Consider the following 23,791-nt stretch of genomic DNA (forward strand, 5'->3'; position numbering starts at 1 on the left):
TTCTATGAGAAGACTTTCTTCTTCCAGTCTTCTTTGAGAAGACCTTCCAGTCTTCTGTGAAAAGACCTTCCAGTCTTCTATGAGAAGATCTTCCAGTCTTTTATGAGAAGACCTTTCAATCTTTTGTGAGAAGACCTTTCAATCTTTTGTGAGAAGACCTTCCGGTCTTCTATGAGAAGATCTTCCAGTCTTCTATGAGAAGACCTTCCAGTCTTTTGTGAGAAGAAATTCTCATTCAGCAATCAAAAATATTTTTAAAAATCAGTTTTTACAGATCCGAGAGACTTTCCAAAATAATTAATTTTTTTTTTAAAAATATAATTTTTTTATTTTTTAACTTAAATTCAGAATAACCTACAACTATATATAAATTACGTGCTATGCAAAAATTAATCTTAAAAACTACATTTCGAATGAACTGATAAGTAGTGGGAGGAGTTGGGGGCAGCAATACTTTGTTCTTGTTGTTGTTCTGTTCTTAAAAACCTATTTCTTTTTTTAACAAATATTTCAAATAATTTAAACATATCATCTAAACAATTGCCAAATGCAAATCCATATTCCCAACATCATCATCGAAAATCTTGAAATCGAATCCGCTGCATTATGATGATCATGTTGGTGGTGGTGATGATGATGATTCATATGATTATGATGCAGATCATTGTTGACATTGAAATCCGAGGGCATACTTCCTCTGGAATCTTCCAAAACAGATCTCTTCAAACCCTCTTCACATACAGTATTGGCTATGGCCTCCATTACCGGAGCCGTAAGGATACGGAAATTCACCGAGTTGGGGAACAATTCGCCATAAATGAATTCCTGCAAACGATTCGAAAGGACCCACAAATTATGCTCTCCGTCGATTTTCACATCACTGGGAAAGAGCATTTCAACGGGATGCATGTAGACACGACCCTGGGACTTGGGACTATATTCCACACTGCTAGTTTTCCAACAGGCCACAGCATTCAAATTTGGCAGAGTATAGAACAGTACATCCGTTTTGGGATCTAAAAATGAGGCACCCGATTGGGCATTGATGCCACGAGAACCCAAAACCTTAAACTCCCGATAGATTTTACCCTCTGTGGCCAGGGTTTTATTGCGCAATATCTTGGTGCTCACCGAAAATTCCATCGTCGAGGTGAGAGGATGAAAATAGAGTGTAGAGAAACCATCCTCCTCCGGCTTACTCAACGACAAACCATACAGACCATCATCCCATTGGAACATATGGCCGCCAATGCTGAAGTTACCCGACATTGGGTCAGGGTGGAAATAATGATGCACAACACGCCATGATTCCTCTTGCTTCCAAGAGTAAACCACCAATCCAGGATTACCCAAATCTCCAGCATAGGCAAAGGTGTTCTCACAATCTCCATCCTCAATGGCCAAATTGGCAAAGAAGGAATTCTCCTTAACTTGATTGGGAGGGAAGATATGGCGTCTCAGCAGATCATCGTTGTGTAAATCGTAGACCAACAGCTGGGCGGGACCAAAGATTTGAGTATCCTCCAGAACTCCATCCAGACGGGAATCCAGCACCCATAAGCGGCCACAACGATCGGCCCGTACCCGGAAAGGTGATACCAATTCAGGTTCAATATTTTCCAAATTATGCGCCTCCCAACTGGGATAGGGTATCAGGGCGGGAGATTTTGTTGAGTTGTCTGTAAGGGAGAAAGAGAGAGGTAAAATAAAGAAATTAATTAAATACAAACATTTAATTTATTTTATTATTTAAAGACCTATGGGTCTTCTATATCGGCCCAGTATATGCAGACCAGCTGTATTTCTATTAGAAGACCTATTGGTCTCCTATAAGCAAAAAGATTGGTCTGCAGTGAGAACTTTTTCTGGTCTTCTATGAGAAGACCCTCTCTTGGTATTCTAACCTTTCGGGTCTTCTATGAGAAGACCTTTTTCTGGTCTTCTATGAGAAATCCTTCTTCTGCTCTTCTATGAGAAGACCTTCTTCTGCTCTTCTATGAGAAGACCTTCTTCTGCTCTTCTATGAGAAGACCTTCTTCTGCTCTTCTATGAGAATTCCTTCTTCTGCTCTTCTATGAGAAGACCTGCATCTGCTCTTCTATGAGAAGACCTGCATCTGCTCTTCTATGAGAAGACCTGCATCTGCTCTTCTATGAGAAGACCTGCATCTGCTCTCTATGAGAATACCTGCATCTGTTCTCTATGAGAAGACCTGCATCTGATCTTCTATGAGAAGACCTTCTTCTGGTCTTCTATGAGAAGACCTTCTTCCGGTCTTCTATGAGAAGATCCTCTTCTGGTCTTCCATGAGAAGACCCTCATCTGACCCATTTCCAGGCCAAGAGTCGTGGGTTTAAAAAAAATTAAGGCCATCTTCAGGTCAATAGGCGTGGATTTTGAAAGATTTTTTTCAAAACCATCTTCAGGTCAATAGGCGAGGATTTTTAAAGATTTTTTTCAAGACCATCATCAGGTCAATAGGCGTGGATTTTTAAAGAGTCTTTTAACTCCATTTCCAGGTCAATAGGCGTTGATTTTTAAAGAGTCTTTCAAGACTATCTTCAGGTCAATAGGCGTGGATTTTTAAGGATTTTTTTCAACACCATTTCCAGGTCATTTTTAAGGATTTTTTCAACACCATTTCCAGGTCAATAGTCGTGGATTCTTTAAGTTTTCTCCAAAACCAATTCCAGGTCAATAGGCATGGATTTTTAAAGAATTTTTCAAAATAATTTCCAGGTCAATAGGACTGGATTTTTAAAGTTTTTAACACCATCTACAGTCCAATAAGCGTGAATTTTTAAAAATTTTGTCAACACCATTTCCAGGTCAATTGACGTGGATATTTAAAGATTTTTTCAACACCATTTCCAGGTCAAAAGACGTGGATTTTTATAATTTTTTTAAACCCATTTCCAGGTCAATAGGCTTGGATTTTTTTTTTTTCAAAACCATATTTTTTTCAAGACCATCTTCAGGTCAATAGACATGGATTTTAAAAGATTTTTTTTCAAAATCATTTTCAGATCATTAATTTTTTAAAGATCAAATGTGCGTATTTTTAAGATGAGTCACAATGGTATGAGTAATTTCAATTTAATTTCAAACAAGAATCCATCGCCGCACATAAATGTCAAATATTTTCCTTTCTTAAAAATAATTTGTTAATTAAATTTTCAAATAATTGAATAATTTTTGTCAATTGACCATTACAACCTAGCTGATGCTGCGGCAGCTGATCTGGGATGATACATCCCAGACATTAGCTCATCAATACATCCGATGTGCCAGCATGTCTCTAAGTATTCGTTAAACGCTTTTGAGACAATTTAGCGATCAATCAACTTTTGTTTGCCGCCCTAATTGCCGTGAGCGCTCAATTTGCCAATGGCAAATAAAATTTTATGGCGAAGTGTTAAATTTGTTATTTACGTGTTAATTACTACTGGATGTTGTTGTTGTTGTGAAGAGAAGATTCCAAAAAGGAAATACATGGAAGTTGGAGGTGTGAAAACGTAACAAGGTGAAGGTATTATCAATTAACTTGAATGAATGGATTCTCTGGGTTTTTGAATAAAATCGATTTTATCGTTTTCATTGCCAGCGCGACCCTGGCGAGGAAGTGACTTTGCCTTATGGAACCATGTTAAATTATGCCGGATATAAGTAATTTTCAATACCATTCTCAGAAAGTCCTCCTGTGATTTCAACTGATCTGGATTATAAAACAGAGATGGTAACATTGAATTAAAATTTTATGCCAATGGCGATTATCTATATTCTATGGGATCTCTGAAGAATATATCAATATTTTTATTGACACAAATTTTCTTATGATTACTTTCGAATTTTCACCTGCATACACATAATAAAGTTTTTCCCCATGATTTTCAAATTTAAAAATAAAAATTCCAAATTTAAAAATAACAAATTATTAAATTTTCACCTTCTGAAAATTAGATCGACCCACACACAGAGATTTATCCCAACCACCACCAAATTAGCTTCAGAAATTTGTACATAAAGTGAATGGTTTTTTTTTGTGTGTTTTGGCCAGTCTCCGTGTCAGACAGGCAGTCAGTCATTTGGAACTTTTTTCTCATTTCTCGCAGCCTTTTTCATTTCTTAATTAACCGCCACCTACATTGGCCAAATGTAATTTTCGACATTTTTATGCTTTTATTTGCGACATGAAAGAAATCGATTTCAAAAATTCCGTTTATTTTAGAATGGATGGTGATGCATACACACGTATATAGATGAGTCAGTTTTATTGATATAATGTTTTAATGATTTTATAAAAAAAACATAAACATATTGAAATCTTTAAAAATCCACGCCTATTGACCTGAAGATGTAGTTGAAAAAAATCTTTAAAAATCCAAGCCTATTGACCTGAAGATGGTGTTGAAAAAAATCTTTAAAAATCCACGCCTATTGACCTGAAGATGTTGTTGAAAAAAATCTTTAAAAATCCACGCCTATTGACCTGAAGATGTTGTTGAAAAAAATCTATAAAAATCCACGCCTATTGACCTGAAGATGTTGTTGAAAAAACTGTTTAAAAATCCATGCCTATTGACCTGAAGATGTTGTTGAAAAAAAGTTATTAAAAATCCATGCCTATTGACCTGAAGATGTTGTTGAAAAAAAGTTATTAAAAATCCACGCCTATTGACCTGAAGATGTTGTTGAAAAAAATCTATAAAAATCCAAGCCTATTGACCTGAAGATGTTGTTGAAAAAAAATTTAAAAATCCACGCCTATTGACCTGAAGATGTTGTTGAAAAAAATCTTTAAAAATCCACGCCTATTGACCTGAAGATGTTGTTGAAAAAAATCTTTAAAAATCCACGCCTATTGACCTGAAGATGTTGTTGAAAAAAATCTTTAAAAATCCACGCCTATTGACCTGAAGATGTTGTTGAAAAAAATCTTTAAAAATCCACGCCTATTGACCTGAAGATGTTGTTGAAAAAAATCTTTAAAAATCCACGCCTATTGACCTGAAGATGTTGTTGAAAAAAATCTTTAAAAATCCACGCCTATTGACCTGAAGATGTTGTTGAAAAAAATCTTTAAAAATCCACGCCTATTGACCTGAAGATGTTGTTGAAAAAAATCTTTAAAAATCCACGCCTATTGACCTGAAGATGTTGTTGAAAAAAATCTTTAAAAATCCACGCCTATTGACCTGAAGATGTTGTTGAAAAAAATCTTTAAAAATCCACGCCTATTGACCTGAAGATGTTGTTGAAAAAAATCTTTAAAAATCCACGCCTATTGACCTGAAGATGTTGTTGAAAAAAATCGTTAAAAATCCACGCCTATTGACCTGAAGATGTTGTTGAAAAAAATCTTTAAAACTCCACGCCTATTGACCTAAAGATGTTGTTGAAAAAAATCTTTAAAAATCCACGCCTATTGACCTGAAGATGTTGTTGAAAAATTCTTTAAAAATCCACACCTATTCACCTGAAGATGTTGTTGAAAAAAATCTTTAAAAATCCACGCCTATTCACCTGAAGATGTTGTTGAAAAAAATCTTTGAAAACTCACGCCTATTGACCTGAAGATGTTGTTGAAAAAAATCTTTAAAAATCCACGCCTATTGACCTGAAGATGTTGTTGAAAAAAATCTTAAAAAATCCACGCCTATTGACCTGAAGATGTTGTTGAAAAAAATCTTTAAAAATCCACGCCTATTGACCTGAAGATGTTGTTGAAAAAAATCTTTAAAAATTCACGCCTATTGACCTGAAGATGTGGTTGAAAAAACTGTTTAAAAATCCACTCCTATTGACCTGAAGATGTTGTTGAAAAAAATCTTTAAAAATCCACGCCTATTGACCTGAAGATGTTGTTTAAAAAAAAATCTTAAAAAATCCACGCCTATTGACCTGAAGATGTTGTTGAAAAAAATCTTTAAAAATCCACGCCTATTGACCTGAAGATGTTGTTGAAAAAAATCTTTAAAAATCCACGCCTATTGACCTGAAGATGTTGTTGAAAAAAAATCTTTAAAAATCCACGCCTATTGACCTGAAGATGTTGTTGAAAAAAATCTTTAAAAATCCACGCCTATTGACCTGAAGATGTTGTTGAAAAAAATCTTTAAAAATCCACGCCTATTGACCTGAAGATGTTGTTGAAAAAATCTTTAAAAATCCACGCCTATTGACCTGAAGATGTTGTTGAAAAAAATCTTTAAAAATCTACGCCTATTGACCTGAAGATGTTGTTGAAAAAAATCTTTAAAAATCCACGCCTATTGACCTGAAGATGTTGTTTAAAAAAATCTTTAAAACACCACGCCTATTGACCTGAAGATGTTGTTGAAAAAACTGTTTAAAAATCCATGCCTATTGACCTGAAGATGTTGTTGAAAAAAAATCTTTAAAAATCCACGCCTATTGACCTGAAGATGTTGTTGAAAAAAATCTTAAAAAATCCACGCCTATTGACCTGAAGATGTTGTTGAAAAAAATTTTTAAAAATCCACGCCTATTGACCTGAAGATGTTGTTGAAAAAAATCTTTAAAAATCCATGCCTATTGACCTGAAGATGTTGTTTAAAAAAAATCTTAAAAAATCCACGCCTATTGACCTGAAGATGTTGTTGAAAAAAATTTTTAAAAATCCACGCCTATTGACCTGAAGATGTTGTTGAAAAAAAATCTTTAAAAATCCACGCCTATTGACCTGAAGATGTTGTTGAAAAAAATCTTTAAAAATCCTCGCCTATTGACCTGAAGATGTTGTTGAAAAAATCTTTAAAAATCCACGCCTATTGACCTGAAGATGTTGTTGAAAAAAATCTTTAAAAATCCACGCCTATTGACCTGAAGATGTTGTTGAAAAAAATCTTTAAAAATCCACGCCTATTGACCTGAAGATGTTGTTGAAAAAAATCTTTAAAAATCCACGCCAATTGACCTGAAGATGTTGTTGAAAAAAATCTTTAAAAATCCACGCCTATTGACCTGAAGATGTTGTTGAAAAAATCTTTAAAAATCCACGCTTATTGACCTGAAGATGTTGTTGAAAAAAATCTTTAAAAATCCACGCCTATTGACCTGAAGATGTTGTTGAAAAAAATCTTTAAAAATCCACGCCTATTGACCTGAAGATGTTGTTGAAAAAAATCTTTAAAAATCCACGCCTATTGACCTGAAGATGTTGTTGAAAAAAATCTTTAAAAATCCACGCCTATTGACCTGAAGATGTTGTTGAAAAAAAATCTTTAAAAATCCACGCCTATTGACCTGAAGATGTTGTTGAAAAAAATCTTTAAAAATCCTCGCCTATTGACCTGAAGATGTTGTTGAAAAAATCTTTAAAAATCCACGCCTATTGACCTGAAGATGTTGTTGAAAAAAATCTTTAAAAATCCACGCCTATTGACCTGAAGATGTTGTTGAAAAAAATCTTTAAAAATCCACGCCTATTGACCTGAAGATGTTGTTGAAAAAAATCTTTAAAAATCCACGCCAATTGACCTGAAGATGTTGTTGAAAAAAATCTTTAAAAATCCACGCCTATTGACCTGAAGATGTTGTTGAAAAAAATCTTTAAAAATCCACGCCTATTGACCTGAAGATGTTGTTGAAAAAAATCTTTAAAAATCCACGCCTATTGACCTGAAGATGTTGTTGAAAAAAATCTTTAAAAATCCACGGCTGTTGACCTGAAGATGTTGTTGAAAAAAATCTTTAAAAATCCACGCCTATTGACCTGAAGATGTTGTTGAAAAAAATCTTTAAAAATCCACGCCTATTGACCTGAAGATGTTGTTGAAAAAAATCTTTAAAAATCCACGCCTATTGACCTGAAGATGTTGTTGAAAAAAAATCTTTAAAAATCCACGCCTATTGACCTGAAGATGTTGTTGAAAAAAATCTTTAAAAATCCTCGCCTATTGACCTGAAGATGTTGTTGAAAAAATCTTTAAAAATCCACGCCTATTGACCTGAAGATGTTGTTGAAAAAAATCTTTAAAAATCCACGCCTATTGACCTGAAGATGTTGTTGAAAAAAATCTTTAAAAATCCACGCCTATTGACCTGAAGATGTTGTTGAAAAAAATCTTTAAAAATCCACGCCTATTGACCTGAAGATGTTGTTGAAAAAAATCTTTAAAAATCCACGCCTATTGACCTGAAGATGTTGTTGAAAAAAATCTTTAAAAATCCACGCCTATTGACCTGAAGATGTTGTTGAAAAAAATCTTTAAAAATCCACGCCTATTGACCTGAAGATGTTGTTGAAAAAAATCTTTAAAAATCCACGGCTGTTGACCTGAAGATGTTGTTGAAAAAATCTATAAAAATCCACGCCTATTGACCTGAAGATGTTGTTGAAAAAACTGTTTAAAAATCCATGCCTATTGACCTGAAGATGTTGTTGAAAAAAATCTTTAAAAATCCATGCCTATTGACCTGAAGATGTTGTTGAAAAAAATCTTTAAAAATCCATGCCTATTGACCTGAAGATGTTGTTGAAAAAAATCTTTAAAAATCCACGCCTATTGACCTGAAGATGTTGTTGAAAAAACTGTTTAAAAATCCACGCCTATTGACCTGAAGATGTTGTTGAAAAAAATCTTAAAAAATCCACGCCTATTGACCTGAAGATGTTGTTGAAAAAAATTTTTAAAAATCCACGCCTATTGACCTGAAGATGTTGTTGAAAAAAATCTTTAAAAATCCATGCCTATTGACCTGAAGATGTTGTTTAAAAAAAATCTTAAAAAATCCACGCCTATTGACCTGAAGATGTTGTTGAAAAAAATTTTTAAAAATCCACGCCTATTGACCTGAAGATGTTGTTGAAAAAAATCTTTAAAAATCCATGCCTATTGACCTGAAGATGTTGTTTAAAAAAAAATCTTAAAAAATCCACGCCTATTGACCTGAAGATGTTGTTGAAAAAAATTTTTAAAAATCCACGCCTATTGACCTGAAGATGTTGTTGAAAAAAATCTTTAAAAATCCACGCCTATTGACCTGAAGATGTTGTTGAAAAAAATCTTTAAAAATCCACGCCTATTGACCTGAAGATGTTGTTGAAAAAAATCTTTAAAAATCCACGCCTATTGACCTGAAGATGTTGTTGAAAAAAATCTTTAAAAATCCACGCCTATTGACCTGAAGATGTTGTTGAAAAAATCTTTAAAAATCCACGCCTATTGACCTGAAGATGTTGTTGAAAAAAATCTTTAAAAATCCACGCCTATTGACCTGAAGATGTTGTTGAAAAAAATCTTTAAAAATCCACGCCTATTGACCTGAAGATGTTGTTGAAAAAAATCTTTAAAAATCCACGCCTATTGACCTGAAGATGTTGTTGAAAAAAATCTTTAAAAATCCACGCCTATTGACCTGAAGATGTTGTTGAAAAAAAATCTTTAAAAATCCACGCCTATTGACCTGAAGATGTTGTTGAAAAAAATCTTTAAAAATCCTCGCCTATTGACCTGAAGATGTTGTTGAAAAAATCTTTAAAAATCCACGCCTATTGACCTGAAGATGTTGTTGAAAAAAATCTTTAAAAATCCACGCCTATTGACCTGAAGATGTTGTTGAAAAAAATCTTTAAAAATCCACGCCTATTGACCTGAAGATGTTGTTGAAAAAATCTTTAAAAATCCACGCCTATTGACCTGAAGATGTTGTTGAAAAAAATCTTTAAAAATCCACGCCTATTGACCTGAAGATGTTGTTGAAAAAAATCTTTAAAAATCCACGCCTATTGACCTGAAGATGTTGTTGAAAAAAATCTTTAAAAATCCACGCCTATTGACCTGAAGATGTTGTTGAAAAAAATCTTTAAAAATCCACGCCTATTGACCTGAAGATGTTGTTGAAAAAAAATCTTTAAAAATCCACGCCTATTGACCTGAAGATGTTGTTGAAAAAAATCTTTAAAAATCCTCGCCTATTGACCTGAAGATGTTGTTGAAAAAATCTTTAAAAATCCACGCCTATTGACCTGAAGATGTTGTTGAAAAAAATCTTTAAAAATCCACGCCTATTGACCTGAAGATGTTGTTGAAAAAAATCTTTAAAAATCCACGCCTATTGACCTGAAGATGTTGTTGAAAAAAATCTTTAAAAATCCACGCCAATTGACCTGAAGATGTTGTTGAAAAAAATCTTTAAAAATCCACGCCTATTGACCTGAAGATGTTGTTGAAAAAAATCTTTAAAAATCCACGCCTATTGACCTGAAGATGTTGTTGAAAAAAATCTTTAAAAATCCACGCCTATTGACCTGAAGATGTTGTTGAAAAAAATCTTTAAAAATCCACGGCTGTTGACCTGAAGATGTTGTTGAAAACAATCTTTAAAAATCCACGCCTATTGACCTGAAGATGTTGTTGAAAAAAATCTTTAAAAATCCACGCCTATTGACCTGAAGATGTTGTTGAAAAAAATCTTTAAAAATCCACGCCTATTGACCTGAAGATGTTGTTGAAAAAAATCTTTAAAAATCCTCGCCTATTGACCTGAAGATGTTGTTGAAAAAATCTTTAAAAATCCTCGCCTATTGACCTGAAGATGTTGTTGAAAAAATCTTTAAAAATCCACGCCTATTGACCTGAAGATGTTGTTGAAAAAAATCTTTAAAAATCCACGCCTATTGACCTGAAGATGTTGTTGAAAAAAATCTTTAAAAATCCACGCCTATTGACCTGAAGATGTTGTTGAAAAAAATCTTTAAAAATCCACGCCTATTGACCTGAAGATGTTGTTGAAAAAAATCTTTAAAAATCCACGCCTATTGACCTGAAGATGTTGTTGAAAAAAATCTTTAAAAATCCACGCCTATTGACCTGAAAAAAATCTTTAAAAATCCACGCCTATTGACCTGAAGATGTTGTTGAAAAAAATCTTTAAAAATACACGCCTATTGACCTGAAAAAAACTTTAAAAATCCACGCCTATTGACCTGAAGATGTTGTTGAAAAAATCTTTAAAAATCCATGCCTATTGACCTGAAGATGTTGTTGAAAAAAATCTTTAAAAATCCACGCCTATTGACCTGAAGATGTTGTTGAAAAAAATCTTTAAAAATCCACGCCTATTGACCTAAAGATGTAGTTGAAAAAAATCTTTAAAAATCCACGCCTATTGACCTGAAGATGTTGTTGAAAAAAATCTTTAAAAATCCACGCCTATTGACCTGAAGATGTTGTTGAAAAAAATCTTTAAAAATCCACGCCTATTGACCTGAAGATGTTGTTGAAAAAAATCTTTAAAAATCCACGCCTATTGACCTGAAGATGTTGTTGAAAAAAATCTTTAAAAATCCACGCCTATTGACCTGAAAAAAATCTTTAAAAATCCACGCCTATTGACCTGAAGATGTTGTTGAAAAAAATCTTTAAAAATACACGCCTATTGACCTGAAAAAAACTTTAAAAATACACGCCTATTGACCTGAAAAAAACTTTAAAAATCCACGCCTATTGACCTGAAGATGTTGTTGAAAAAATCTTTAAAAATCCACGCCTATTGACCTGAAGATGTTGTTGAAAAAAATCTTTAAAAATCCACGCCTATTGACCTGAAGATGTTGTTGAAAAAAATCTTTAAAAATCCACGCCTATTGACCTGAAGATGTTGTTGAAAAAAATCTTTAAAAATCCACGCCTATTGACCTGAAGATGTTGTTGAAAAAATCTTTAAAAATCCACGCCTATTGACCTGAAGATGTTGTTGAATAGAAATCTTTAAAAAATCCACGCCTATTGACCTGAAGATGTTGTTGAAAAAAATCTTTAAAAATCCACGCCTATTGACCGAAGATGTTGTTGAAAAAAATTTTTAAAAATCCACGCCTATTGACCTGAAGATGTTGTTGAAAAAAATCTTTAAAAATCCACGCCTATTGACCTGAAGATGTTGTTGAAAAAAATCTTTAAAAATCCACGCCTATTGACCTGAAGATGTTGTTGAAAAAATCTTTAAAAATCCACGCCTATTGACCTGAAGATGTTGTTGAAAAAAAATCTTTAAAAATCCACGCCTATTGACCTGAAGATGTTGTTGAAAAAAAATCTTTAAAAATCCACGCCTATTGACCTGAAGATGTTGTTGAAAAAATCTTTAAAAATCCACGCCTATTGACCTGAAGATGTTGTTGAAAAAAAGTCTTTAAAAATCCACGCCTATTGACCTGAAGATGTTGTTGAAAAAAATCTTTAAAAAGCCACGCATATTGACCAGAAGATGTTGTTGAAAAAAATTTTTAAAAATCCACGCCTATTGACCTGAAGATGTTGTTGAAAAAAATCTTTAAAAATCCATGCCTATTGACCTGAAGATGTTGTTTAAAAAAAAATCTTAAAAAATCCACGCCTATTGACCTGAAAATGGCCTGGATTTTTTTTTAATCCACGACGAATAGATATTTGCATAACCTCAAAAATAAATATGAATCAACTTCGTAACAATCAAGCCCACCTCTAAAACCAGATAAAACCCCCAAAATTATTATCTTTTCAAAATTACAACAAAAATCTCCTAACAAAAACACATTATCCAACCCACAAACAATATCTAGTAGTTCACACGTTCAACACACGCTCCCGCACACACACTCACGCACTTTATAATTACCGCTACATTAACGATGACGACGACGACCTTCCCCACACGAAACTGGGTAATTTACTTCACCTCATTACTCACCATTTAAATCAAGGTAGGCCAGCGATGCTGGCACCCCCTCCCGCCAACGTGGCAGTGTGACAAACAGCCGCGTCTTATAGATCTCAATGCCGAATGGTATAACATTTTCGGGTTTGAATTCAAAATTTTCTATGGCCTGCCAACGTAACTCGGAATTGGCATATTTGAAATCCATTTCTTTCCATTCGTAGGCCACGCGTAAATTGTCATTAGCCTCAATGGTGGTGGCAACAAAGGCAAGCGTCAACAAGCACAACATCCCACACGGCCACCCTAACGATGCGAAACATTTCAACTTCGCCGTCATTATTTCCGCACTACTTCAGGTGGTATTTTGAAAACTTCTTATTTGGGAGTTCTGCAAAGAAACAAAAAACGAATAAAAATTAGAAAGGAATTATTTCCATAAGTACCTGGTACCCAATGCTCTTAAATAGCTAACTTCTAAGCATTTTGGCCTTGAGGTATTATTTAAAATCTCGCTTTTTTGTTCTGTTTTCAATCTGTGATTTAACATCAATTCAACAAGCGATTGTTTATTATTGTTGTTGTTTCTTTTTTTTAAGTTGGCATTTGATATCTGTGCTTCGAATTGTCTACCACTTGGGCATTGTTAAGTGCGTTATGTTTTGTCGGTGATCTATGCGAATCAAATGGCAATTCTATTTCTCTCATCGCCTATAGACTTGTCAGAAACCTAAACCAGGGATGGAAAATCGAAATCTTTAAAAACTACAAAATATGTTTCGTATAGAGAGCTTCAAATACAGGGTGAGATAAAAAACTGCAACAAAGTCAAAAGCCATAATTTTGGCATTTTTTAAATTTCATTGATTGAAAGGAAAGGATCGGAAATAGAATCAAATTTTAGAATAAGTTTAGATTTGTTCGAATTGGCCACCTTTGGCACGAATTATGGCCTCCAAACGGCCAATGAAACAGTCACACGCTACCCGAATGTTGCCCTGCGGTATTTTGGTCCATTTCCGTCCAAGCGCTTGCTCCAGGTGATCGACACTTTGGTATTTTTTAGTGCCAACCTTGTTTTCCAAAATACTCCAGACACAATAGTCCAACGGATTGGTATCCGGAGATTTTGGTGGCCATTGTGCGCTGGAAATGTAACCATGTTGTAACCATTCTTGGGTGGCGCGTGCTGAGTGCGGTGGTGCTGAGTCCTGTTGGAATGCCCAAGGTCTGCGGCTAAAATGTTCGCGTGCCCAAGGCTTTAATACACCCTCCAGAATATTTTCGCGATAATATTCGGCATTTATTCTGATGCCACGGTCGATAAATACGAGCGGAGGGCGACCATCGGCTGTTATGGCGGCCCACACCATCACCATGGCCGGCGCTTGAGTTCTGGTGGCCAACCGAAGTTGCACATTTTCAACTGACCTCCTTGGAAAGTAAACACGATAATTTTGTTTGTTTACAAACTGCTACACAACGAATGTTTCCTCATCGGAGATCGGAGAAAACCAAATTTGGCAGTTCACCAAGCGAAGCAATTCTTTAGCTCTTTTGAGTCTATTTTCTTTCAGCTGCGGTGTAAGTTCTTGCAGTTTTTGGAATTTCAATGGCTCTACCCCGAGCATTTTTAGGCAATTTTTTTTAAGGATCATTAAGAGCCATGTAAGGGACTTTTTAAAGAATATTGTCTGTGAGCCTAAAAAAGAGATTTTAAGAATAATTTTCAATTATCATTTTCATAGCCTTTAACGTGGATTTCAATGATCTTTCGAAACCATGGTTTTTTTAAGAATGTTTTCAAGGACCCTTCAGAGCCATAAATGTGGATTTTTTCAAGAATATTTGTCTGAGAGGTTCAGAGCCTAAAAAGTGAATTTTTTTAAGATACATTTATTTAAGCCATTCAGAGGCCTTTAAGAAATATTTTCAAGAATAATTCGGAGCCAGACAAGTGGATTTTTTTCAAGGACATAATTTTTAAGAACATTTTCAAAGATCGCATTCATAAACGTGGATTTTTTAAAGAAATTTTTCGAAGAACCCACAAGTGGACATTTTAGGACAAATTTAAAAAAAAAACCAAACGTAAACTTTTTAAGGAAGGATCAGAGAGCCATAAACCTGAATTTGTAAGAAAAATGGCAAGGATCAAACTAGGCATTAACGTGGATTTTTTAAGAAAAATGCAAATAGCCTTAAGAAGAATAATTTTACGCATTATTTTGACCGGAGACAGGTAGGTCTCTTTGGACCATATCGCTCCTCTTTTGGACAATATCGCTCCTCTCCATCAAGTACCTTCTCCACAAAGGTTCAAAATTTTGTATAATTATAACTCTAATAAAATGTAAACTAAAAGTCCGATTGTCTTCAAATTTGGTAGATCCCAACAATTCTGCCAACACATGATCTGATCGAAAGAACGGATAGAACTGACCACGCCTTCTGGCAACTCCATATGTTGAATTATCATAAGCTCATAAAAAGCATCGGATAATCATCGGATTACTTTTAAATTTGGCTCATCCCAATACTTCTATTAACACAATATATGGTGTGAAGATGGAATATATCGGACCACTCCCTCCCGTTTCTCTCCCATAACGGTGAAAAAATTAGAATAATTATAACTCTCATCAAAGGCGAAATAATCATCCGATTCTCTTCAAATTTCACACATCCCAATATTTCTACTAACACAATATCTGGTGTGAAGTTGAAAAGTATCGGACCACTCCTTCAGGTACTTACCCCACAAAGGGTCAAAATTTTGAAGAAACATGAAGCTTATAAAACGCAAAATTATCATCCGTTTGTCCTCAGATTTCCGACATCCAAATATTTTTATTAACACTAGATCTGGTGTAAAGATGATAGATATCGATCCACTGCCTATGGTACCTTTCCCATAAAGGGTCCACATTTTGAATAACTGGGAAGTTCATAAAACGCGATATGAGCATTCGATTTTTTTTAAACTTAGTACATCCCAATATTTCTATCAACACAATATCAGGTGAGAAAATGAGCTTTATCGGATCACTCTTTCTGGTACCTACCCCACAACGGGTCAACATTTTGAGTAACTATGACTCTCATAAAAGGCGAAATAATCATCCGATTCGCATAAAATTTCTCATATCCCAAAATTTCTACTAACGCAAGATCTGATATGAAGATGAAATATATCGGACCACTCCTTAAGGTACCTTTCCCACAAAGGGTAACAATTTTCAATAATTGTATACCCTCCAACATAGTATGGAGGGTATATTAAGTTTGTCATTCCGTTTGTAACACCTCGAAATATACATTTTAGACCCCACAAAATATATATATTCTTGATCAGTATAAAATTCTAAATCACTCTAGCTTCCGAACGAAATGAAGTAGGTGGATAAAATTTTACTCAAATGTACTATGTCTGCAGGGCTTTTGGTATTGAAAATGGGTCATGTAGGTCCACGTCTTTCCATAGCCTCCATATAACGGTACCTCCCGATATTCGGTATTTTAATGATTTTAGCGACATTATTTGCCGGAACTATTTCAAATTTGGTACTTAAAGTGCGTAATGAATATGACAGAAAATTGTCTGTGCAGGTCCACGCCTTCGTATAGCCCCCATATAACGGTACACCCCGATATTCGGTATTTTGATGATTTTAGCGACATTATTTACCGGAATTGTCAAATTTTGCATTTGAAGTTCGTAATGGATATTACAGACTATGACAGAAAATTGTCTGTGCAGATCCACGTTTTATAACCACCATGGTACCTCCCTATATTCGGTATTTTCATGATTTTAGCTACATTATAAACAGATTTTTTTTTTCAAGTTTCGCATTTGAATATTGTAATAGCTTGTGACAAAAGTTACCTATGCATGTCCACGTCGTCGTATAGACTCTACGGCTGCATTAGGTATTTTCAAGATTTTTACAGAATTTTTAACGAATTTTATTTTTTTGAAAATTGTTAAATGGTGGAGGATATTCCAAGTTCGGCCCGGCCGAACTTACAGCATTTTTACTTGTCATCTCTCATAACTTGCGAAACAAGTTAGCAATCTTTTTCAATTTTGGTATATCGACTCAACCAGAGATCGACTAAACCAGAGATCTTACAACCAGAGATCTGATATGAAAATGGAATCTATCGGTCCTCTTCTTCTGGTACCATCCCTAAAAAATGTTAAAATTTTGATTAACTAAATAAGAATTTATTAAGAACACATTTTAGAGTACTTAAGTGCCAGTCCATTAATCCACCTTTTTATTAGCCACTCCTAATTAATGTTAAATCACAAGAAATCCCCACCTTAGGATCAATTAAAAACTCATAAAATCGGACAATTTGTGTAGCTCACTTAGTGGCTTTGTTCTGCTGAATTGAGTTATGACTCTCAACCGGGCGATGAGAAATCGTTTATCGTTGTTATCTCAAACGACTTGACTTCGTTTTGTATAAATTACCCATTGATTCGAACACTAAAAGGTCATTTTAGAACCAATAATTTGTTGCCAAGCTGTTTAACGGTAGGAATGAGAACCGAGAGATCTTCATAAATTACCTACACACACACACCCATAAAATAATAACAAGCGATTTAGAAAGGGAAAATTAATTCAATAGCCTAAAAACGAAGAGTTTAAAAAAAGCCGAAAGACATGGGACACACCACTCCCGCTTAGACCTTTCACTAAATTACTTTTGAATTTGTAGCATCTTTTGGACAACAAATACAAGCCAACAACGTTATGTGTTGTTGTAGCATCTAACAATAATAACAACAACTAAGAAACACACGCGCATGCTCTTTGATAATATTTTTTTCGGCCAGAAGGCCTTTCCCGTAACAAATATAAATGTTAATTTGTCATCAAAGAATCTTCTCTGAATAGTTCAGGTGTTCGAACATCTTGCGGGAGAGGGAAGCAACATCTGTCACCGAAACTCACACACATGCATGCGCACACTCTTTTTGGATCATATCATCCCCAAAATCAACTCACCTATGATCAAATGTTTTTGAGCCACGGTTGCCGGGAGGACATATGTTCGATGTCTACACTAACTGAATGGTTTGAAAATATCTTATATTCGACTAAGTCTGTGTTTTGAACAATGTAATATTTGGCCATGGCGAAATGATTAAATGAAAGATGTGCCATTAAAAGATTGCACGCTCCAATCATCTATTCAAAACTTTGATGTTTTGAATCTGATGACAATCACGGCCTTTAAAAAGAAGAAAAAAATTTAATTTTTATCAATACCTATTTTTTTTTAAATTGAAGGCATCAAAACCAAAATATTTCCGGTGCTTTCCGGTTAGAAAAAATGCCTTTCATTTTGAGGTTAACCGAGGCGGATATTAGTAAAACCACTGCCCACCACCGGACCCTTATTCAATTTTTTTTGTCCAAAACGATTTCAACCTCTCCATATTTAAACCCTAGAAACCAACAGTGACCTCAATAGCAAATTTCAGAATGTAACCCAAAACAAAATTTGATAAAATTTCAGACATTCTCGAAACAATTATAGCACGCCCTTTAAAAAAAATCTATCCCAGATACCAACAGAGACCTCAATATGAAATTTCAGGATTTCAGCTCTTTAATTTCCCTCACTACCAATTTTTTATACCCTCCGCCATATGGCTACAGAGGGTATATATCTTTTGATACGGCCAACACGTGCCTCATCGAAATAATGGATTTTACCCTAGGTTTCTTTGAACCAAATCCGTTTCAGGACATTTGGAGTCGATCTAGCGATGTTCGTCCGTCCGTCTATCTGTCTGGTTGGTGCGCACTATAACTCTTGAAGGGAGTATCCGATTTGGTCCAAACCTGGTACTTCGTAATGTTATTATCAAACTTAGATCAAATTCGGAGATGGACAATATCGGTCCACTCCTTCTGGTACCTCCCTAACAAAATGTCAAAATGTTGACAGAAAATAATTTACTCCACAGAACTTGAAAGGACCATCCGATTTTGTTTGAACTTTGCAAATCCTAATATTTGTATCTGTGCTAGGTTATGTGCAAATATGGACAATAGAGACTGACTCCTTCTAGTATCTCCCTCACAGAGGATCTACATTTTGAATAATCTTAACGCTTATAGAATGTCAAATAAGAGGACAATTGTCTTAAAATTTCGCATATTCCAATATCTATCTAACAAGTCTAGGTCTGGTATGTAGACTCCTTCCCTCCTTCTGGTACCTCCCCCACCACAGGTCTAAATTCTCCAAATAAAATATTTTACTGCACAGAAAGAGAAATGATGATCCGATTTTGCTTCAACTTTGCAAATACCAATATTTGCATCCGTGCTAGGTCAGGTGAAAAAAATGGACAATGTCGGTCCACTCCATCAAGTACCTCCCCCACGAAAGGTCAAAATTTTGAATAATTATAACCCTTATAAAATGTGATGTAAAAATCCGATTGTCTTCAAACAACAAGGTGAGATGAAAAAACTGCAACCAATTTCAGACTGCTGTCATTTCTAAGCCACTCGTCCGACAGCTGTTAAAATTTTTCCATGGACAGCTCATTATATTGTTTATAAGCGTACAAATTTTCCAGAAAAAAATTTATTCGTGATGGAATTCAAGCGTGATAGTGTGATTTCTTTATATTTGCCTGGAAAACCACAAGTGGCTATCGTTAGAGCACTCCAGCATTTAAATGTGAATAAATTTAAAGCGATTTGATCGGAACCCGCGTCGCGGTGGCCGAAAAATGGCTCGCGAGATGAATATATCGCAATATTCCATTCGGCAAATATTGAAAAATGAGTTCGGGATAAATCCATTAAAATTCCAAAAAGTGCAAGAACTTACACCGCAACAGAAGGAAAATAGACTCAAAAGAGGTAAAGAGTTGCTTCGCTTGGTGAACTGCCGAAAGTAGAGATCTGCCGAATTTGCTTTCCTCCGATCTCCGATGAGAAAACATTCGTTGTCCAACAGTTTGTAAACAAACAAAATCATCGTGTTTACTTGCCAAAGAGGTCAGCTGAAAATGTGCACCTTCGGTTGGCCACCATAACTCAAGCTCCGGCCATTGTGATTATGTGGGCCACTATAACAGCCGATGGTCGCTCTCCGCTAGTATTAATCGACCGTGGCATCAAAATAAATGCCGAATATTATAGTGAAAATAATCTGAAGGGTGTATTAAAGCCTTGGGCACGCAAACATTTTGGCCGCAGACTTTGGACATTCCAACAGGACTCAGCACCATCGCACTCAGCACGCGCCACCCGAGAATGGTTACAAAATGAGGTTCTTCGCTTCATTACCAGCGCTCAATGGTCACCAAAATCTTTGGATAACAATGGATACTGGAGTATTTTGGAAAGGAAGGCTGGCACTAAAAAATACCAATGCGTCGATCACCTCTAGCATCCGCTTCGCCGGGAATGGGCCAAAATACGGCAGAGCAACATTCGGGCAGAGTGTGACGGTTTCATTGGCCGTTTGAAGGCCAATTCGAACAAATTGAAACTTATTCTAAAATTTGATCCTATTTCCGACATTTTTTGCTTTCATTTGATAAAATTTAAAAAAAATGTAAAAATTTGTTGCTGTTTTTTCATCTCACCCTGCATATATCTTCAAACGTTTTCAGATTAATTGTGCACCAAATGGCCAATATCAGTCCAAATGACCTGAATTTTGTCCCATCCGACCGAATTCAGTCTAGATGCAAGTACGTCAAATTAGTTCAGATATAGCTATAGCTCCCATATATATATTTCATCCGATTTGGGGCTTTAACTTCCTCACATTCGCAATATCAACCCCACAAAAATGATATTGTGTATCAGGTACCTTATAGAGCTCGGTAATACCTTTGCCAAATTTTATCGAGATCAGCTAGGATTTGGATATAGATATATGGATATATTTATTGTACAAATAATGGCTAATATCAGCCCAAATGGAGTGAATTTCGGGACGTACGTTTCCATTTTTTGGAACTAGTATCCGATATATATTTTCTTATAAAATCCTTCTCGAAGTGATATCAAGCAATGTTATTTGGCATTAAAAAGATAAAAACGTCTCCGTCAAGTTTGGTGAACATCTCTTCAGAATTGGATATGTCTCCGATATATTAGTTCCGTCTGAAACCAGTCTATAACTGCATTAAAGCCAAATGTTGATAGGTGGTATGATCTACTTTAAATAAATTATGTTGTTACGGGAGCTCTACTAAATATGCATAGTTGTGTAGGGTTTCAGTTGGCCCCGGCCGACTTTTGACTTTTCCTTACTGGTTTTATCTAAATAAGATGAAGTATGGTAATGGAATACTTTGGACGACTATATCTGGTACCTAAGGCACACTTTAACATTTCCTAAAAATTATCACATATCTCATATAAAGTAAAGGAAGTAGTCGATATAGTCCAAATCTGGCACGTCGCAATATTTGTATCATATTTATTTAGCTCCGATACGAATTGGACAATATTGACCCACTCCTACGGAACCTACTCTATAAAAGGTCAACAATTTAAAAAATCTCAACAGAAGTCAAAATATATTCAAATAAACGAACATTGGCTGAGGGTATACATCTGTCGGCAAAATCAACTGATACTTTTTAATTTGTTTTTTTTTTTCTTTTTTTAATTTTCGCACTACTCCCCTTTTTTGGGAGACAAGCTATTCGAAGAACTCTAATTTGCTGTCACAACAGGCTACAATGGAAATTTGCTGATAATTTGCATTTGTCAGTCAGTTTATTGCACTTTTGCTGATTAGTATTCACGTGATCGGCCGGCTAGTTGGAAGAGAAAAAAAAACGGAAAAGTACATCCGGACAATAGGGAATTCCCAGAATTTAGCATTTTTTTCAGTGCGAATCCAAATATTTGCTATTTTTTTTTTTTAATTTTTTTCAACACTTTATGTTCTCAACATCCAATCCACTTGTTTACAATATTTTCATGAGATTAGGTTTGTGTTCGGTGTCCATGTGTGACCACAATTTTGTTTTGTTGTTATACCCTTCACCATAGTATGGAGGGTATATTAAGTTTGTCATTCCGTTTGTAACACCTCGAAATAAACATTTTAGTCCCCACAAATTATATATAAATATATAATTATATATAATTTCTTGATCAGCATAAAATTCTATGTCGATTTAGCGATGTCCGTCCGTCTTTCCATCTATCCGTCTGTCCGTCTGTGGAAATCACTCTCGCTTCCGAACGAATTGAAGTAGATTGATAAAATTTTACTCAAATGTATACTATGTCTGCAGGACTTTTGGTATTGAAAATGGGCCATGTAGGTCCACGTTTTGGTATGCCCCCCATATAACTGTACCTCCCGATATTCGGTATTTTGATGATTTTAGCGACATTATTCACCGGAATTGTCTCAAATTCGGTACTTGAAGTTCGAAATGGATGCTACAGCCCAAGACAGAAAATTGTCTGTGCCGGTGCACGTCTTCGTATAGCCCCCATATAATGGTACCTCCCGATATTCGGTAATTTGTTGATTTTAGCGACATTATTCACCGGAATTGTTTTAAATTTGGTATTTGAAGTTCGTAATGGATACTACAGCATACGACAGGAGATTGTTTGTGCAGGTTTACGTCCTCGTATAGCCCCCATATAACGGTACCTCCCTATATTCGGTATTTTGATGATTTTAGCGAAATTATTCGCCGGAATTGTTTCAAATTTGGTATTTGAAGTTCATAGTGGATACTACAGCCTAAGGCAGAAACTTGTCTGTGCCGGTCCACGTCTTCGTATAGCCCCCATATAACCGTACCTCCCAATATTCGGTATATTGATGATTTTATCGGCATTCTTCACCGGAATTGTTTCAAATTACGTATTTAGAGTTCGTAAAAGGAACTACAGTCTGTGACAGAAAATTATCTATGCAGGTCCAGGTCTTCGTATAGACCCCATATATCAGTACCTCCCGATATTCGGTATTTCGACAAGTTTAGGTACTAAACGCACCGAAATTATTTGAGATGTCGTATTTGACGTTCGCAATGGATGCTACAGCCTATGACAGAGTATTTTCTATGCTGCTCCAGGTCTTCGCACAGCTCCGATATTACGTTACCTCCCCATATATGAATTTTTTTGATGATTTTAGCTACATTATTCACCGTTTATTTCAATTTTCGAATTTGAATATGGTAATGGCTTATGACAAATAATGCCTATGTAGGTCCACATCGTATAAATCCCAAAATAATGGCTATATTCGGTATTTTTAAAATTTTAAATGAATTTTTTAAGAATTTTATTTTTTTTTTAAATTTCCAAATTCGTTGAAGGGTGGAGGGTATTCAAAGTTCTTTGTGCTTTTTAACTTGTTTTTTTTTTTTTTTCTTTTTTTTTTCATTTGGTTAGATTAAGTTTCACAGGTTTGTTGCTTAAGTCTTTTGTTTTCTGGGGAACACGTTCTCATTGGATTTTTTTTTTTCAGATTAAATTTGAGGTTTTGTTTTTATTTGTTTTTGTTTTTCGCATCTTCAACCTCCAGCTCTTGGTGAATATTATGTTACTTAAAATCGAGCACAAAATTTATTATTATTTTTTTTTTAAATCACTTCACATTTCCATGCCAATAATGAATTTCAAATCACAACAAAAAGCATTTTTGTTTATTTAATTTTTTTTTGTTTTTTTTTTTTTTTTTTTGTATCTCATTATGACTACCAACCTAATACAAAAACCACTTCTCGTCGTTGTTGTTGTTGGCGGTGGTACTGTTTTCTACAGATTAATATTTGCCTACTTTTAATAGATTGTTAATATCTCAATAAGCACGCTTAGCACTTGGACGCTAACAAGCTGTCGTAGTAAAATAATAATAACAACCGTAAACACAACCGAACTACCTAACGTTCGAACTACAACTGAATGTTTGATATGCCTTAGCAACTGGTGCGATGGAAGTCGTATCAATGACTGAGCAGCACATGAATGGTATTCAAGCCCATCTCTGGCTATGTCTCTCTCTCTCTCGCTCTTCCTATCGTTCACTTATGCTGGAGTTCGTACTCTTTGTTTTTCGGTCGCTTGGTTGTGTCATTCATGTTTGCTGA

The 23,791-nt window shown here is 35.1% G+C and overlaps 1 protein-coding gene across 1 annotated transcript; it reads right to left on the reverse strand.

Annotated features, from left to right (window-relative positions):
• Positions 1-355: 355 nt before the first annotated feature.
• Positions 356-23,704, reverse strand: LOC101899101 (protein yellow). Its single transcript, XM_059124719.1, has 3 exons — positions 23,407-23,704; positions 12,697-13,054; positions 356-1,679 (listed from the first exon to the last, which is right to left on the reverse strand). The coding sequence occupies exons 2-3, from the start codon at positions 13,001-13,003 to the stop codon at positions 529-531; spliced, it is 1,458 nt and encodes a 485-aa protein (XP_058980702.1). The 5' UTR covers positions 13,004-13,054; positions 23,407-23,704; the 3' UTR covers positions 356-528.
• Between the last annotated feature and the right edge of the window lie 87 nt (positions 23,705-23,791).

Source organism: Musca domestica, unplaced genomic scaffold, assembly GCF_030504385.1.
Source record: "Musca domestica strain aabys unplaced genomic scaffold, Musca_domestica.polishedcontigs.V.1.1 3, whole genome shotgun sequence".
In the NCBI taxonomy this organism is placed as follows: domain Eukaryota; kingdom Metazoa; phylum Arthropoda; class Insecta; order Diptera; family Muscidae; genus Musca; species Musca domestica.

Excerpts from the sequence above, each read along its gene's own strand:
- LOC101899101 (XM_059124719.1), bottom strand. The coding sequence starts at position 13,003 with ATGACGGCGAAGTTGAAATGTTTCGCATCGTTAGGGTGGCCGTGTGGG. Across the intron at positions 1,680-12,696 it reads GGCCTACCTTGATTTAAATG|ACAACTCAACAAAATCTCCC; the intron begins GTGAGTAATGAG and ends TCTCCCTTACAG.